At 36.7% G+C, this 19138-nt stretch overlaps 1 protein-coding gene across 6 annotated transcripts in view; it reads left to right on the forward strand.

Annotated features, from left to right (window-relative positions):
• The window catches only part of AHI1 (Abelson helper integration site 1), a 91827-nt gene that overhangs the window by 39388 nt on the left and 33301 nt on the right, over positions 1–19138 (forward strand). For all 6 annotated transcript variants that reach the window (XM_071806520.1, XM_065835585.2, XM_065835586.2 and 3 more), the window contains exon 19: positions 4686–4803. In XM_071806520.1, the coding sequence (XP_071662621.1) occupies positions 4686–4803 (118 nt within the window). The remainder of the gene's footprint in view (positions 1–4685; positions 4804–19138) is intronic.

A 19138-nucleotide genomic window follows, 5' to 3' on the forward strand; every position in this document is an offset into this window, starting at 1 on the left:
CTCTGAAATTGTGATTTTTAGATGTCAAAATTTTCATGCTGTTATTTGAAGAAGAAACCTTTGTAGTGCTTAAGGATAGCATCTATATGTACTCTGTCATACTAGTCCTGGAGTCAATTATATGTTGGCTGCTTCATTGCTTAATATGTGAATACTTCTAAATTAATTAAAAGGCTTTTCCAGTCTTTACTTTGGAATGTATTTCTGAAAAATGTTACTAAAAGGCTATCAAAGTGGTCATCAAAATTCTGAGAGGGTTTTAAGTCCAGTATTAGACAAGTAGAATGTAAAAGTATTTTTTCCCATATACAGAACTACTTAAAACTGCTTGAAATCTTTTTGTCCTGTGAGTGTATTAACTAATATGCCAGAATTCTTTAAGGGAGCAGGAACTGTGGGAGAATCCAGCAGCTTATACATTGAATTGCATCAAATGTACTCAACTTCCATCATTAAGCTGTATGACTATAAAGTATGTTCATATATGATGTTTGGTATAGTATACATCCAATACTATACTCTCTAGTCCTTCCAGATGGTCTCCTTTCAAAATATATCTTGTTGTGTGAAAACAGAATAGAATTTAAAGCCACTGCTTTTCCAAAAAAAAAAAAAAAAAAAAAAAAGTATCCAGCCTTTTTGGTGATCGCATAGACAATACTATCTAAACTATGAAGTGGAAGAAGCTGGAACCTTCTTTTGTCTTCAACAAAGACCTAACAGCAGAACTGAATGCCAGAGCAGTGTGTATTTGTTATGCTATCATTGTCAGTCTTGTAGGAATCTGTCCTCCAGGTAATCTTGGTTTTGGCAGATTCTGAAATACAATTCTTGGCTTCTGGGTTTTAGTGCAGCTCTGGAAGAAAAGAATTCTCTATTAACTTACTACAACTTCTACCTGAAGATGAAACCCAGAGGGTCATTATATATAAAACGCTGAAGACTCTTGTTAAAACATTGCCAATTCTTTGAACATTTATGGCCAACAACAAGGTGATGCTGCAATGTCTCTGCAGGCTGGAATAGCTTTTTTACTTGATCATGTCTGCAATACAAAATTTTATCTATGGACTGTCAAGCCTTTGCTTGAGCCCTTCTAATACTAAACTTGATTGAAACTTACATTGCAAATTTAAAAGCTGTAGTACTGTACTCCTATACTCCTACTTTAAGCATTATTGCCAATGTATTTTCTTCCACTGAGGAAAATAGCAGTATTTATGTATTGGTTTTATTTCTAATTCAGTTGTCAACTTTTACATTCTTAGGAATCATGGTGTAATAACCTTTTTAAACTGTCTTTAGAAACAGTGTCCTAAAGACTGAAGCTTCAAAAGGGAAACCTAAAACTAAAAAAAATAAGAGGTAGGATAGAGCTGGCCAACTCGATTTGACTTGCAAGTATGTATGGAAATGTCAATTATATTGGTTACAAAGGTCATAAAGTTGCATTCTCAGGAAAAAAGATAAATTGTTATTGTCAGCTTGTCAAGCCTTGCAGTATTCTGGTTTTTGTCTCATGCGATTCGCTTTTAATGTGAAAACTAGTTCCACTGAAATTGTGTATTTGCAAAATTTGCATAGAGCTACCCTAACACGCAAAAAAATGCAAATCAGCTTTATTTAAACTTGAGGGAAAATATGTAGGTGCCCTTTTTCATTATAAAGACTACATGAATGTTACAACTCAATTTTACTGAATTCAGGATAATAGTAAACTTAGTCTTTGATAAAGCTGTGGTTTGTGCATGAAGCAAGCAGAGCCTGTTGTGAAAAATAAGTAGATTGATGGCTGGCTATCTTAGCCAACTTTACTCGTTGTTGTAAAGGTATTAAGCAATGTCTTCCCACAGCATGCATTTCAAAAAAACCTGATTGCTTCACTCTGTTCTATAGGTAGTCTTATGTATGTCTGTGTAGGAAAGTTAATTATTCTTCATAGGACAATGTAGTTTGCCTGGAAACAGTTCTGCTGAATCATTAGTCCACATTTATTAGCTGAGTGGTTCCTTCTTCTGCTACAATGTTGTGGGTTTTTTTATCTCTTTAGGTGTTTTAGAGATTTAAATAATCCTCAAGAGCTAGTGGCAGAAAAGTCATAAACCCACTGACTTTTGCGTTTACTTTGAATGGGCCGTCTTTCATACCTCACCTGTGCTGAGTTTCATTGCCATTAAGGGCAGAAATCAATCCCTCCTCTAAGACTGCTTAAATTTAAAACTTTCTTTTTAGTATCTCTTTTATAAAAATGTTTTTTATCTTGGACTTGAAGAGGAAGGAGAAGTTGTTAGATAGAACTTATTTTGGATTTTTAAAAGGCTGATTTTTAAAAATCTTCAGGAGTGTATTGTCAGTCTTCTAATGTATGTGTTGATTGCATATGATTTCAAAGTATGCTATTTGATATTTATAATGAGAGTATTTGGGTAATAGAGCAGGAAAGTAAAGAACTGAATTAAATGCTGTACAGAAATAATTTACATATAGAGTTCCATATCTCTTCTATAATTCATTAAAGTACTACAATCAGTGCAAGTTTCTCCTGATATTTCCCCCCCCAGGATGAACCACAATATGTCTTTTAAGTGCTAGTTTTGAGTGGTTTGCTCTGCTGTGTTTAGTTTGATTTCCAAAGGCTGATCCATCCAACCTGTCCTAATTCCCTGGTAGTATCTGAAAACAGATTTTTGAAAGAGAAGTTCAGAAAGTTTCATATCAATACTTGGCTGGAAAACATACCTTTGTATTGCTGGTGGTGTAGTGTGCACTCATCAGGAAACTAATACAGGGGGAGATCTTCCCAGTTGTGTTACTGCAGAAAAAGGAGAAAAGGAGATTGAACACTGGGAAGCTGAGCTCAACATGTTTGCAGAACAGCTTGTTTTTCTGTGCTCATGTAAACACATGAGCTAATGGCTTTCCGCAGTATTTGTGTGTGTTGGAGAAAACTTTATATTGATAAAACTTACTTGTGTATGTAAATGTAAGAAAAGCAGATTGTTTTCACTGTTGCTCAGAAAAACAGACCTGTTCATTCTGTGTGTATTTCAGAACCACTATTTGCTAACATTCTGTTAAATTTATGCACTGCAGTAAAATCTAGTTGGTTTAATGCTTTTCTATCACATTCAGTGGTTGATATGATTTTCTATCTCGCTCTTCTTTCTGGTCAGTTTTGGAGTACAGTCTTTACAATTGCGTGCAGTTGCTGAGGGAGTGCTTAACCAGTAAAAGACAATTTTTATTATAAACTTATTTCAATAGAATGAAATCTGTATTGCTACAGAAAAACCAGATACATTAAGATGAAGGTCTGGTATAGCAATACAGAGATGACAGCAGATATCCTCTATGGCCCAGTCAGGTTATTCAACACACATTTTTAGTGCTGTATTGCCTGCATCCCAGTATACCTGCCAATGCCCAAATATTCTTCATTAGTGCAAGCTGTTCAACTATTTGTTAGTAATTAAATGACAGAAATGGTAGTGTTATAATTTATATCACTTCTGGAAATAAACCACTGATTCACTTTGTTTTTACTGCCTCCTTTCTTTAAACTGAATATACAAGGTAGCAGTTATTAATAGAAAACTTACAAACTGTCATTGTTCTGTTTTGAACCATGACTAAAGTTTAAAGGTCTGATGTAGAGTTTACAGAGGCCAAAGGGAGTGATCCAGGATGTGGGCTTTTAGTTGGATTCAGTGACCATATTCATTTATTCTATATCGTGAAATAGGCTTGACTTTTGAGAGGGTCAATAATTATGGGGATTTAATGTAAATAACTCTCAAAAATTTTAGCATATGAATCTATTTTGTTGAAGAAAGTTACAAATGTTTTATTTAAGGCCTATTTTCCTTCCTCTTTGGCTGTATCATCAAGTCAGCCAGTGAAAATATGTTTAACAAACAGTAACGTTCTCAATTGGCTCACATTAAAAACTTAAGATTCTTAAAATATATATTTTAATATAGGTAGTATTGAATATTGTGTAGATAATGAGTAAAGTTTGGGAGAGGTTTTTGCTTTGTGATAGCTGCATGTATGTGAAGAAACTCTGTAACAAACCAAATTTTAACTACATTATCTTTGTTTCTATGCAAATTAGGACTGCAGATATTTTTTTGTGTAGTTTAGCTAAAGCAAGTGCCTGGTGTTTTAGTCTAAGTATGCCTTATTGATGTGCAGAAATGGGTTTCTTGTTCGGACTGGTTTACTTTTTTTTTTGTTTCCCCCCCTTCTCATTCTAATATTGAGTAATCTTTGTATATGTAGTTTGAGTACTCAAAAATGGGAACTTATTTTCCATTTATAAGTTTATAACTATATATAAATGTCTTTTTTTTTTTTTTAATACATGATGATGCAATGAAATACCAGTTGATACAGTTCTGTTGTTTGCACTGCTTGAGAGTTTTTGTCCACATGTAAACATGCAATTCATTTTATTCGGTGTGTCAATAATTTTTCCAAGTCTGTTATCTCCAAATATTCTAAAAAAAACCACATACAAAAGAACTCCATCATTGAAATTGTTATTTATCATTGATTGGATCTTATTTTTTTTCCTGGAATTTGATACTTATTTACAATAAGTAAATATTTCTCTTCTAGCTGTTGCATCAGTAAGTAACCCAGGAAATTACACTTCACTTTCTGATTTGTCTTTCCTATTACAGGCGAGCTCAAATCTCTCGCTTCCTGCACCATCATCGCTGCTGCCACACTCCAAGCTAAGTCTTACAGGCACTCTGAGCACTCCACTAAATCCTCTGTATTCTTTCACTACTAAAAGTGGTAAGTTTCTTTCTTAATTTCTTCACTCTCTGTAGGTAATAACTTCCATAAGGATTTTTTCCTGCCTTTTTAAGTTTTGCTGTGCAACTCTTTCAGAGGGTGTTCTGGTTGTTAAATGTGGTATTGTTCATATCATTCAGTGTGATACAGTACAATACTGATATATATTCCCCCATCATACATTTTCTCTTTAAGTTATATACTTATGGCTGGACTTCATGATCTTAAGAGTCTCTTCCAACCAAAATGATTCTATGATTTATTAGTGCTGTAAGTTCCTAGAACAGTATGAAATTGGACAGGTATACTCTTTGCTGGGTAAAAAACTGGCTGTATGGCCAGGCTCAGAGAGCTGTTGTGAATGGAGTTAAATACAGTTGGTGGTTGGTCACAAGTGGTGTTTTCCAGTGCTCAGTATTGAGGCCAGTCCTCTTTAATCTTTTTTATCAGTGATCTGGATGAAGGGATTGAGTACATACTCAGTAAGTTTGCAGGTGACAGCAAGTCGGAGTGTTGATCTGCTTAAGGATAGGAAGGCGCTACAGAGGGTTATGGACCACCTGGATTGATGGGCCAGGGCCAATTGTATGAGGTTCAACCAAGCCAAGTGCCAGGTCTTGCACTTGGGTCACAACAACTCCAGGCAACGCTACAGGCTTGGGGAAGAGTGGCTGGAAAGCTGCCCAGAGGAAAAGGACCGAGGGCTGTTGGTCAGCAGCCAGCTGAACATGAGGCAGCAGTGTGCCCAAATGGCCAAAAAGGCCAGCAGCATCCTGGCTTGTATCAGGAATAGTGTGGCCAGCAGGACCAGGGTAGTGATTGTCCCACTGTACTCAGCACTGGTGAGGCCCCACCTTTAATACCATGTTCAGTGTTGGACCACTCACTACCAGAAAAACACTGAGGTGTTGGAGAGAGTGCAAAGGAAGACAATGAAGCTGGTGAGTGGTCTGGAGAAGAACTCTTATGAGGAGCAGTTGAGGGAACTGGGGCTGTTTAGCCTGGAGAAAAGGAGGCTGAGGGGAGACCTTATCACTCTCTGCAACTACCTGAAAGGAGGTTGTAGCATGGAGGGTGTTGGTCTCTTCTCCCAGATAACAAGTGATAGGATAAGACGAAATGGACTCAAGTTGCACCAGGGGAGGTTTAGATTGGATATTAGGAAACATCTCTTTGTGGAAAGGGTTGTCAGGCATTGGAACAGGCTGCCCAGGAAAGTGGTGGAGTCAGAATCTCTGGAGGTGTTTAAAAGACACATAGATGTGGTGTGTAGAGGGGGCATAGTTTAGTGATACTTGGCAGTGTTAGGTTAATGGTTGGGCTTGATAATCTTAAAGGTTTTTTCCAACCACAACTATTCTATGATATTAAGAAGAAGGTAAGCAATGAAATGATACATTTTTGTGATACTTACTTTGCTAAAAATATGTTGCATTGCTAATCACAATATTTAATAATAAAATTGATAATTTCACAGCTTTTTCTTTTTTTTTTTTTTTGGGTACCTGTAAAATAAGAAAGAAAATTGGAACCTTAGTTTTGAAGTGGTTTTGTTTTCTGTCTTTGAGAAGAGTAAAAATAAGTCCAGAGGAGGGTGGAATATATGTTGGAACTAAAAACAGGGAACAGAGATTTAAAATGAAGATAATAAAGATAGGAATAGTCTTTATAATTATATAGAATTATCTCCTAAAGGCAGACAATTTTCTTCACAAATCAAGTTATGATTACTTTTTCTGAGCAGCAGTGGAAAAATTCCTTAGCATTAATTAAAAGATTGACCACTAGTCTCAGAATTGCTCTTAGTTACTAATTCACAATTCAGATGACCATACACCAATTAACTTCTGCATTTCCATTTTCCACCTTAACAAAAGAGCTCAGAGCCATGACAATATTAATCTGTCACACAACAGATGCTTATTGTTTCCATAGTGTGTAAATCTTACAGAAACAGCAGAATATATTTGCTGTCTTACATATTGTGGATATTTAAAATAAGTGGACTAACCCTTTAAAGAACATGAATACATACTGTAAGGTTTTTTTTTAAAGGCTATAATTAATAGTGCTCAAACAAGCACATTTTGTTGCCTTGAGTTTTACTTCATGCGGAAGCACAGATAAGTATGTTGATGGAGATTTCTTGAATAATATGAACAAACATAAAATATGTTGTAGCTGTTCATGTGTGCTCCCAATGTAGCTGTGTCCAAACGTGACTAATACTTGAAGGCAATCCACAGGTAGGCGATATTATTTATGCAAGGGAAGCACAGTAGAAAAGAGATACATTTTAATGATCTTTCAACAGTCAATGAAAGCAATGAAGAAAATTAAGAACTTTAGGGGAAAAAGACTATAAAAATACTGGTGGACCACAACTGAAATAGGTTTGCCTGTAAGAAAATATTTTAGAATCCTAAATTACATTTGTCATTTTGAGGGCCTCCAGATTGTTCTGCTGTGATAGAGTGAGAAAGATTTACTCAGTTATTTCAACTTTACCCATTGCTTTTAAAGTGTCAAGGTAGGTACTCGTCTTCATAGCTCCTAACTGCCAGTTTAGTTTTACTTTTGAGTAATAGAAAATCTGTACTTAAACAGATCTATTGGTTTATGGATTGTGCTGGAAGCACAAAACCTTTCTTTTCTGTGTTGGTTCATATACACAATATATATGCTTTTCTGTACTTATGTTATTGGGATATTGCATTGTTAGCAACTGTCTGTAATACAGATATCCTTCATTTTTGTCCAGCAGATGGTTACATATTCTTGAAGGTTATGTTGTTAGTTATTCAGTCTTCTCAATTTCACACTTTCCTGTCACATTTTGCTGTGTATTTAATGCTTCTTAAAGCAAAATGCAAAATTCCCATTACAGTAAAGTCCCTACAGGCAGCATGTGTAAAGCTCTGTTAGCAATCTTTTTAACTATGTAACTGGTGTATGTGTGTGCTGTATTAACTCGATAAGGTTGTAGATGATGTCTTGTGATATGGACAGTGTAGTATGCTGGATACATGTAGCACTTTCTCCTTTTAACAAGATGATTTAATTATCTAGGTAGAAACTGTGGAAAAATGGCTTGTCCCTATTTGTAATTTATGGGCAGTAGCTATCTGCAGTAATACTGCAGATCTTTCCAAACTTTTGGATCTTTTTGTATCCAGATATGTTTGCAGAAATAGTTCTAAGTAATTTTGTAATACTTAAGAAAAAAAAGTAATATTCACTACTATGCATTTTAAACATGCCTGTTGATTTTAGCAGATGAGTTCTGTATACTCACAAACATAACAAGTTTTGACTTTTCTTCAAGTACATACTTTCACATGTGCATAGGCTTTCATGAAGCCCCAGTCCATATTCTGCTATTTACCTTCCTCACTTCCCTCAAGATCACTTATCTCGTGGTCACTAAGGCAGGGCTGCCTTTGTCTTCAACCAGTCCTGCCTTATTCATTATTAGCATACTCAGGGGTGCAGCCCCATTAGTCAGCCTGTCCAGCATCTGTATCAAAAAGTTGTCCCCAGTGCATTCCAGAAGTCTGAATGGCTTGTAGCCTGTGTTTTTGTCTCTCTAGCAAATATTGAGGTGGATAAAAACCTCCATGAGCATCAGGTTCTGTGATGGTGAGACTTTTCACTCTGTTTAAAGAAGGCTTTATCCACTTCCTCTTCTTGATCAGGCAGACTGTAGCAGGTGCCCCCCACAATGCCCACCATATTTTTGACATCTCTTCCAATTCTGACCCATAGGCTCTTGAAGAACTTGTCACCTGCTCCATAGCTCTATGCATTTGAGCCTCTTCTCCCTTCACTACAGCACTCTCCATTCTTGTCTTCTCTATCAGTCCTTCCTAAAGAGCCTTGTGTCCACAGGCTCTCACAACACTCCAATCAAAGAGTAAGAAACATACACATATAAATATTTCATTTGAAGGAAAAAATCATGAAACAGTGAAGATGCCTTTCAATGCCATTTATCATTCTAATATAGCCCCTTCCCTCAGCAACACTATTTTGTGAAAACTAACTTGAGTTACTTGGAAACCACTTGAGTTCATATGTCCTTGAATTTTCATAGTGTGATAGCAAAGATGCTTCTTATTTCAGTCTTCCCTTTGTTCTATAAGGTTTTAGAGTCTTCACTGAGCACCTCTTTTTGATTATTTAATTAATTTTTTAAAAAGCTGCACTGTTATCTTTATGAAGTGACTCCACATAGAGTTAAACAATATGCTGGAGATTGGTTTTCTGCATGCTCAGCTGCTGTAACTTCTAATTGTAAACTAATATCAGATCCTTCCGTGTCTCCTTAAAGATTTTGCTCAGTTTTGGGTTTTTTTGTCTGTGATCTTGAGTTTTACATGTGATGCTTAGATATCCTAACTTTGTTCTAAATCAAATAATTTGTTGTTTAATCATCAAATAGAAAGCTTTAGTGCCTTTCACAAGCACGGAATGTTCTTTATGTGAAATGAGTAAAGTCAATATCACGGTATCATTGTCATGGGGAAGACACCTCTGGAAACCATGTAGCCCAACCCTCCTGCTCAAAGCAGGTTCACCTAGAGCAGGGTGCTCAGGACCACGTCCAGTTGGGTTTTGAGTATCTGGAAGGGTGGAGGCTCCACAACATCTCTGGACAGTGCATCACAATATTTGACCATTTTCACAGTAAAGGTTTTTTTTTCTTATGTTTAAACGATATTTTGTATATTTCAGTCTCCATTGGTGCGTGAGATTATTCCTCCTGAATACAGGACTTTTCATGTCCCTTTGGTTGAACTTTGTGAGGTTCTTGGTGACCCATTTCTGCAGCCTGTCAAGATCCCTCTGAATGGCAGCACATCCCTCCAGTGTATCAGCCACTACTCCCAGTTTTTCATCATCTGCAAGCTTGCTGAGGGTGCACTCAGTCCCATCATCCAGGTTATTAATGGAGATGTTAAACAGTATGGACCCCAGTGTTGACCCCTGAAGTGCACCACTAGTGACTGGTCTCCAGTTAGATTCCATGCCAATGGTTACAAACCTTCGATCCCTGCATCTCAGCCAGTTTTCAGTCTGCTGCGCTGCCTGCCTCCACAGTCCATACTCCATCAGGTTGTCTATGAGAATGTTTTGGGAGGCAGTGTTGAAAATCTTGCTAAATTCAAGGTTAACAACGTCTACTGCTTTTCCATGAATGCTATAGAATGCTGTGTGAGAGAGACATTTGAAGTTTTGTCAAGAGTATGGTTAGGATTACTAGGAAAAAGTAATGAGTTTTGATAAATAGTAATTAACAAAGTAGGTACCACAAAGCAGATACAAGAACATGGTGAACTTATTTCTTACACTTTAAGTACAAGATGCATCATTAGCAAGATTTCTTAAAATTTAACAAAATTAAATTTAAGAAAATGTATTGTCTACCTTCTTCTCACAAAGATTGTGTCAAGTTTGAGAGAAAGGCACAGAATTTAGGTTTTTTTACTGTTCAACCTGATAAGCTGTCAGTCAGAATTTTTCATTGAGCATGTTACTCATGCTGCCAAATCAGGGTTTTTTTATGTCTGCCTCAGTAAAGCTGCATTTCTGCAGAGAACTATTTCAGTCATTTGGAAAGTTTGCTAGATATGTGTCTTTAGAGGAAGTCAACTACTTTGAGTTTTACCTTTGTAATTTGGATTCAAGAAGTCTTACAGCTGGCCCTATTTTTCACTCTCCTCAAATTTTGCCATGTTGTATATATAACAGATTATTCTTACTTGGTTACTGTACTAAGTGTACTAAGCACACTTTAGGGAATCTGTCCATTAAAAAGTAGGTGCTGTTTAAGCTTGCTGAACTTTTTCTTTTTTTTTTTTTTTTGTAATAAGAAAGTTTGTCTATGACCTGCCTTTGATAGTCAGAATTGAGGATTTACCTTCCTTGTGCTGTATAGCTCTGCTTGTGCTTATATTTCAGTACTAGTTTTTTCATACCCATTCTGCAGTGCTATTCTGCAGCACTGCACTGTAGCATCATTCAGGACCTTGTCTTAGACATTCCTAGCTTTTCCTTGTTGTGTTCTCATCTTCGTACTTTCTTCCAGGATAACCCATTTCCTAGTTGTTATTTTTTAAACAAGTAAGGAAGTAGCAAAAGTTCCAGCTTTCAGTTACCCATTCCCTGAGACACTGAAATCCACTCTGGTTTTTTTTGCCTTCCCTCCTTAAGATTGTGAACATCTTTGGACAGTGAAATCACCTTTTTAGACTCTCAGACACTGTTTTGCAGATCCGTGGCATTCCATGAAAGGAACGGCCTGCTTTTTTAGGCTCTGTTCAACAGTGACTCTTCAGTAATCCCACTGTGTTCAGGGCATGTTTTCTAAAATAAGTTTTAGGTTTCAAGTAATTGTAATTAGCAGTGACCCTAATTGTTAACTATGTGGGAGATTGAAGCTCGGCTGTAAATACTGCACAGATCTTTCCACTAAAATTTTGACTTCAATAAAACCAGTTATTAAACTTGCTTTTGAAAATTAATTACGTATGTGCTAGAAACGTGATGGTTCTTGTATCTTTAAAAAAATCTCAAAAACAAAACACACTACGCTTTGGCAGGGTTGAGAACAATTAGAAATTTTCTCTCCATTAACACAACTGACAGTCAAAGGTGTTTTCCACCTATCTGTCTAAAGGGAAAGCTTCAAAGCACTTTTTCCTTGCTCTCTGAAGATATTAACAAAACTGATTTTACATTTAAGTCCTCTGTTATATTTGATAGCTATTTAAAACTTCTTTTTTTCAGTCTTAAGCAAACAGTGAAATAGGTTACTACGTCAAAGATATGAAAAATATTTATATATCTGCTAAATGCTCTTAAAATACTATTTTGATTCTTGGTTTTTTTTTAGAAGCTGAAAAAGGAGGCATCAAGCAGCAAAATTCACATTTTTGTAGAGAATACTGCAGAAACACTGTCAAAAGTTACACCTTCATATGTACATGGGTATCACTGACAAATTTTTTTTTCAGTATTTCATACTTTCTCCCCAACTGTCTAGTATCTGTCTTCAGTAATACCACAGTCCAGGAGGACTTTAATGTTTTTATCTGTTTGTCTGGGGGGGGTGGTATTTGTCTTGCTTCTGACATAATTTTGTGCCACTCGAGAAAGAATGTGTGTAGAAGTAGTTCAATGTGGCCTTTTCATCTCTTACTAAGAAACTGTTAGGGGAGGAAAAACTCATGCAAACTACCATTGAAAATGTATCACATGAAAAATGGAATTACATTTTCCTATTAGAATAGGTTAGTTTTCAAATTTGAGAATAAACAGTAACCATATATCCTGAAGAGATATTTAAAAAGTTGGCAAAGTCTTTATTAATTCAAAATTGCATGTTTGTGTACTACATAGTCCAAGTGTAACGTGAAATACATTTGTAGCGTATCTCTGGCCATGTTTGGATACAGATTGGTGGCATTTTCAAAGAGGACTGAGAATATGGATTGACAGGCAGAAGATGACTAAGAGAAAGCAAGCGATACAACCAGCAGCACTGCCGGCTTTCCCATGCTGCTGTGCTGAAGTTAGATAATGCTGACCTTGGGGGACCATTTTTGTTTAGTGGGAGTGCCAGTAGGAGCGCCAGTTGTAGAAATCTGTTTACTGGGATCCAATCCATGCAGACAAATTGAATTGCACACAGATCGCTGAATATGTACGTTTTTCCGTTTTTTTTTTTGTTTTTTTTTGTTTTGTTTTTTTTTTAATCCTAACATATGACTGTGAATACTGTATTTTATCAGATTTTAAAGTGGGAGTGAAATCTCTTCCTATTCATTTTTTTAAAGACAAATAGCTTTGTGTGTCAAAGACTTCTTGTGGAGAATATAAACGTAAGAACAGAACTCTGGATTTTGTGTTGAAAGGATCTGGGTATTTGAAGATTCCATCCCCTGTTCAACTGTAATGTGTGTTGCCTCATTAGCTCACCCAACAGCTTCATTTAGATTTGCTGTGATGGGGAAAGCAATTAAGCCTGCAGGGCTGCACAGATCAGAGCTATGGAAATGGTGTAGCAATTTGCCATAATATCTAAGTCGTTTTGAGATACTTCTTTTTAGCCCCACATCTTAAAACTGGAGCAGGAGCATATTGTGGTGAAGAGTACCAAATACACACCTAAATGTGGTCCAGTACCCAGGCCATTAGTTGAAAGTAGAGTGTAATGCAAGCTGCTCGGAGGAATAGGTGATGACGAAAGCTAATTTTCATTACTTTTAGATAAGAAAATGCATACAAAAGGGAAGTAGGAATGCTTAATAATCTTACAAAGACGGTCTCTCATTATCATTGGTATCAGTGACTCTACTGGGCTTTTTTCTGTGATATTAAGAAAATAATGAAGTGACATTGAGGCCTGTGCAAAAGGCTTTTAGTATTTTTTTTTTCCCCTGGTGGTCCAATATGTTTATCTTTCCCTATTTATCCTTACTACTACAGAGGGAGAAATGCAAGTTTCCTGTTCACTACAGGATGGTCTTAATGGCCTCAATGTGATCAGACAGTCCAGTGGGCCAAATATCTTTGATTAATAGTCTACCACTAGTTGTCTTTAAGTCTTAAACTGTATAGAAACACAGAACACTATTAGTATGTCCTGTAGAGGTGCTGCCAAAATAGAAAGTGGTCTAAGAATACATGAGGAGTAATGTTTGCAGAATGGTTAGCTTCCTGCAAGTTAAAGTCTGCTCGTAGTAGATTGTCATGTGTTTGAAAAGGGCGAATGTGCATTAAGATGAAAGAAATGTATGCCCAGTACTTGCCTCTCACTTCTCAGTTATGTTTTTGTGTTTTAATACAATTTGCTGTTTTCCTGCTATGTGATGTATTTGAAGAATTGATCCTTCCTGTCACATTTTTCAGAAATTTAAGCTTTTAAAAACTTCCAAGAGAATTCTTCTAACAATTTTATGGGCGTGGAATTTTTTTGAAATGTGGCCTTTTCATTTAATTCTAATAGGACAGTTTTCCAAAAGAATGGAGAATTTTGCCTGTAGTTTTCTTTTGCATTCCTAAATGTAGACATATGAATTGCTTTTTGTCATTATAACAAGTCTCTAATTGCAGCTTTGAAGGATTCTCACATTTTGCTGTTACTTGTAGAACTCAATTGCTTCTATTACAACTCTTTGATTGGATCAGTTTTCCTTCTTTTGGAAACTGAATTACTTAAACATCCCCACTCATTGCAGTTTGGATAACAAAAGCACTTGAAAACTTTTATGAGAAAGTACAGAAAAATAGCACTTTTAAAATGGACAAATTTGGCTTATTTTAGTCCCTAGTTTTTGAGTATGTTATACTGTGGGGTTTTTTTTCCTATTAACCAAAGATAATAACTTTACATTCATTACAAGGCTTTATTTTAACTATAAAGCACTGCATAATCACACAGAAATTATTATAACAGATTAAGTTTTAGATCCAATTACGAGATTTTTGTCCTTACTTTCAGAAGAGGGAAAGGGAACGGAGTAAAGTACCAGCTAAACAAAACAGATCAGATCTTCAGCAAGTGTGAACTGACTTAACTGCACTAAAATTAGGTAAAACTATTTTTACTAAAGCAGAAGAACATTAGGTCTAAAATGCTTTTTATAGATGTCTGTGTGCTGATTTGATTTGGAACTCCCCTGGGGAAAATGATCATTCATTTTAAGATATTTGTATCTTTCACTTTTACTTAGGGGAAAAGTATGAGAGAGAAGGAAGAAAGAAAATAAAACTTTTAATATTAGTAGTATTAGTATTTGCTCATAGCAGAATGGGAGAACTGAAAAATTCAACTTAAAATATTTTTCTCACAGTTTTCTTTTAGAACAATAGAAACATCCATCACGAGATTTTTTTTTTTTTTTTCACGCCTATCTGGTTCTTTTATATGCTATTTTGCTATAACATTTACATTTTGAAGAAACTGTGTCTCAGTTTCCTCAGTGAAGATAGTTTATGAAGGCTTAGTTGTCACCTGCAGCCAACATTTGCATGTACTTCCCTGACTTTATTCTTTCTGCTCCATCACTAGAGCTATCTCTGGGATGTTCCACCTTGCAGCTGACTTTGGCAGTAAATAAAAGTTGAGAGTATCAGGACACAGCCGTGCCCTCACTGTAGCTCACAGGCAGCTCAGGCGATTCTGCAGGGGAAAGAACTTCCTTAGAGCTCTGTGCCCTACTGTGCCATCAGCATCTGTTGCCAATGTCAAAATTTTGGCTCAAGGCACAAATACAGGACCTTCTTTTAAGGTAGAAGACCTGAGTGTTTATTTATAAAATCAGTAGTAAAAATTATTTTTTAATTTGAAAACAAAAAGTGCATAAATAGATTCATCTAACCACAAAAATGTTCCAACAATATAGTAAATACATGGAGACAAAACCATTAACATTAATGACAATCTAGTTCTTCTGTTTTAAAAGGTTGGTTATCCAGCTTCCTCTATCTGATTGATAAGATGTTATAAATGTCAGAAGAGTTTGCATTTTCTAGTTAAACTTGCTAGAATTGTTTATACTGAGATCAAAGATACATATGTTCCTTTATTATATGTCCTTTTTCATGTTTCTTCTAGGCAAGTTAATTAAAATATTTCACTAAAAATTACACTAAATGCAGAACACAGGAACAGCAATCTTTGAAGATTCCAAAAACTTTATCAAAAGAACACCATTTATATTTACGTGAAATCGGTGTATGGTAGGGTAATTACTGCTGTGCCTTCAGGCTAAAGGAAGTACTCTCGGCCAAATTATACAAGGGTGTGGATTAAATGAAGCATTACTCTGTTTGGCAGGAGTGGATATAGATTGCAAAATCAGGGTGTGACGTAGTACTGTGGAAAGACTCTGCCAAAAGTGATTTGGCCTGAGTGTGCCCTTACTTTCTCAATTATGTGGATCCTAAAACAACCAAGTCTAATTAATTTCTAAGTAGAGAGGTCCTGTTAACTGTTTTCAGTCTGAGCTTGTCTTTACTTTCAAATGGAGCTTGTCTGTAATTTTAGAGCAGTTGAGCTACAAGGCAGCAAATGTTGACAACATGCTGCTTAAATGCAATTCTAGCTGGTTTCAGAGGTGGAAACAGTTCTGCCCATGGGCTGTGCAGTCAAATATCAATTCACTGTCCAGCAGAAAGTTCAGGTCGACAAGGGTGGTGCCTGTACAGCAATAAGCGTGAGTGAATAAAATGAGGAAGTTGCTCCCTCCTTATACTGCTCCGATACTTCTGTTCCTGTCATTTCCAGAGGAGCTGGGAGGGCTGTGCTGAAGACCCAGTAGCAGCCATGGTGCACAGGAGGGAGGCATCTTCCTCTCCCAAGAGGAGACACAGGTCCTTTGACTTTATTCCTGGTTTTGACAAGTGAGCAAAACCAGGGTACCATAAAAAAAAAAAAGTCTGTACTTCTAAGATAAATCATCCACCCTCTTTTGGCATACATACATACTTTTTCAACTATATTAAAATGCCTTTGCTAATTTTGTAGATAGATTTTTTAATCTGTGTGAATTAACTAAACTTTCATGGATTTATATGCAACTCTTGTTACTGCTGAAGAACCAAGTTCAGTAAGAGCAAGCTTCCCTCACATGATTCATTCTACTAATACACCACCTTTTAAGTTGATTTTTGATCCATATTATGCACCACCATAGTCTGTGGTACCAGTGTAGCTTGATACTGATCGTGTTGGTCCTGTAGAAACTAATGGTAGAGGATGGTGGCTTGGGAAAGGATTAAGCAAGCAGAAGGCACATACAGAGAAATGGAGGTCTCAACTTACAGGTTGCTATTGTCACACAGCCTAGTGACTCGGTGTTATTTACAGAGCTGGCCTCAATCACACGCAGAATTACAGAATGGTTGGGGTTGGAAAGGACCTCTGGAGATCATCTAGACCAACCCACCTGCTAAAGCAGGTTCACCAGAGCAGATCACAAAGGAATGTGTCCAGGTGGGTTTTGAATGTCTCCAGAGAAGCAGACTCCACAACCTCTCTGTGCAGCCTGTTCCAGGGCTCTGTTACCCTGAAAGTAAAGTTGTTTCTCCTCCTATTCAGAGCAGAGGGGGAGGATAACCTCCCTTGGCCTGCTGGTCACATTCTTCCACATGCACCCCAGGACACCATTGGCCTTCTCGGCTGCAAGGACTCCCAGGACTTGAGCCCATCCTGCAGCAGTTGTGGCTCAATCACCCATCCCCAAGGGGATTTTCTTTATGGATCTGTATCAAGAGCAGCTCCAAACAGCCCTTAATGGAGCAAAATTGAGCTCTTCCACATGCCTCTGACCTATCCCACCTCTAGTGTGTGTTGATGTGCTGCTTTGATCCAGATGAAATAAGAGATTCACTGGAGCCTGCCTCCTCACTATTAGCTTGCTTTCTTGTTCACTGAAGGTTGTAAGCAACAGTACTCATTGCTCGTCAGCTTCAAATGAGATGGTAGAGTTGCCTTAAAACTCTACTACTGGAAAACTGCATTTGGGTGGTTTCTGCGACCTTATGGCATGCTCCAGTGAAGGAACAGATTACAGAGGTTCCATCCTCATTTTTTCCCCTCACCATTAGGGCTCAGTTTCTTCAGTTTTTACTTCCTCAGTGAGAGAAAAAAGATCTGAATGACACAAGAAAATTCTAAAAAAACTCTTTAGTCTTTCCTGCTCACTTGACCCCAGGCTTTGCTCTGGTATGCTGGGCAGTCCTTCTGCAGAAGATTCTTACTCAGATGGTATAACCAATAGTATTTGAAACTCTGTATCTCATCTGAAGATTGATTCCAGCATATCACATCCCCATATACTTATAGATATCACATCCTCTTTTTCTATCCTGTCAATATCTTCTATTTTGAATAGAGGGTTGCTGTCTCCACTTCAGCTGTCCACTCTAGCTTCTGGTGCCTCATCAGTTGTTTTTTTTCCAGATGTTGAATGGTGTTGCAGTGACATATGTTGATAAAAGTCTTTCTAGAATCCATTCAGGGCCTGACTGGTCAAAGGAAGCAGACTGTGGTGGCTAATATGATAAAGACTAACATATAAAAAAATTGGAGCTTAATTAATAATGTACAAAGAGCATCTATTGGTGTGATAAATTGCCTAGTAGCCAAAAATGATTTGAGAATTCTTTCACCAAACTTCTGTTTGTCACTATCCACTAGTAAAGCATAAACGATTTCCCTAGCTTTTTTTTTTTTTCCTAGCAAGGACTGTAACTGCTAAGATTCACTTCGTAAGTATAGCATTTTCTATTAGTATTTTCTACTATTTTCTATTATAGTATTTTCTACTATTTTCAGGTGAAGATCATAAATAGGCTCTGCTTTCCTACTCCATACACCCTTGAAGTTTCATTTATGGATAACCATATTTAAAGAGACTTCACCTCTCTATTAAAAAAGGATGGGCTTACCCTTGAAGTTTTTTTAAGCCGTCTCAATTCAGAGGTATCAGTGATATCAGTGAGGTCTGTGAACTCCCCTATTGGTTCAGGAGAATATGTTGTAACAGAGCTCTTGATAACTTCTGTGTGGTGCACATTGCTAGTTCAGGAACTTCTCTCTTATAAACCAGGTACAAGCTAAAACTTAGTAGATATTTACCTCCTTTAAGGACTCAGAGTCACACTCTTGGAGTTTTTCATTTTAGAAGTATATTCAGAACTTGTGTTTTGAATTATATATTATTAATTAGTGGTAACTTTTCACCTTTTCTGTCCAGCAGTTCAACTTAACAGTATGTTCAGCCCAATTATATTTGCTTCAGATTTCGATACTTTTGTATAAAAAGCAGAACCAACAGGAGAAGAAAGATAATTGTGCTACTGCTATTGGGAAAATCTGGAGTGCAGTGCCCACCTAATAGCATCTATAATATACCACATCATGCATACCTTGATAACAGTAATTTATTGAAAAGTTTTATTCCATGTGCTAAAGAGCATAAAGGGCATTTCCATCTTTTTTGGTCTATTCGCACGTGTGAAGGATCTTCAGCAATTGAATTTCTGGTTTGAATTAAAAATCTTCCTGTAAACCAGCTTTGCTTACGGAAACAAATAATTTTCAGGGTAAGTTCTAGGAATCCTGCAAAGAGAACAAGATGTGTCCAGGGTTGTCTGTATTACCAGTTCATGAGTTAATAATTTTGACCATGCAAATGTGCAAAAACCATTTAGGAAGACTGAAAAAGTGTGTGCTTTCATGTGAACAAGGCTAGTAAGGAGTGCGCTTTGAGAGTTCTAAATTTATGGAGTGTTTCTAGACAGTTTTCTGTGTTTCGTAAAGTTG

This window comes from Patagioenas fasciata, chromosome 3 (genome assembly GCF_037038585.1).
Source record: "Patagioenas fasciata isolate bPatFas1 chromosome 3, bPatFas1.hap1, whole genome shotgun sequence".
Taxonomy (NCBI): domain Eukaryota; kingdom Metazoa; phylum Chordata; class Aves; order Columbiformes; family Columbidae; genus Patagioenas; species Patagioenas fasciata.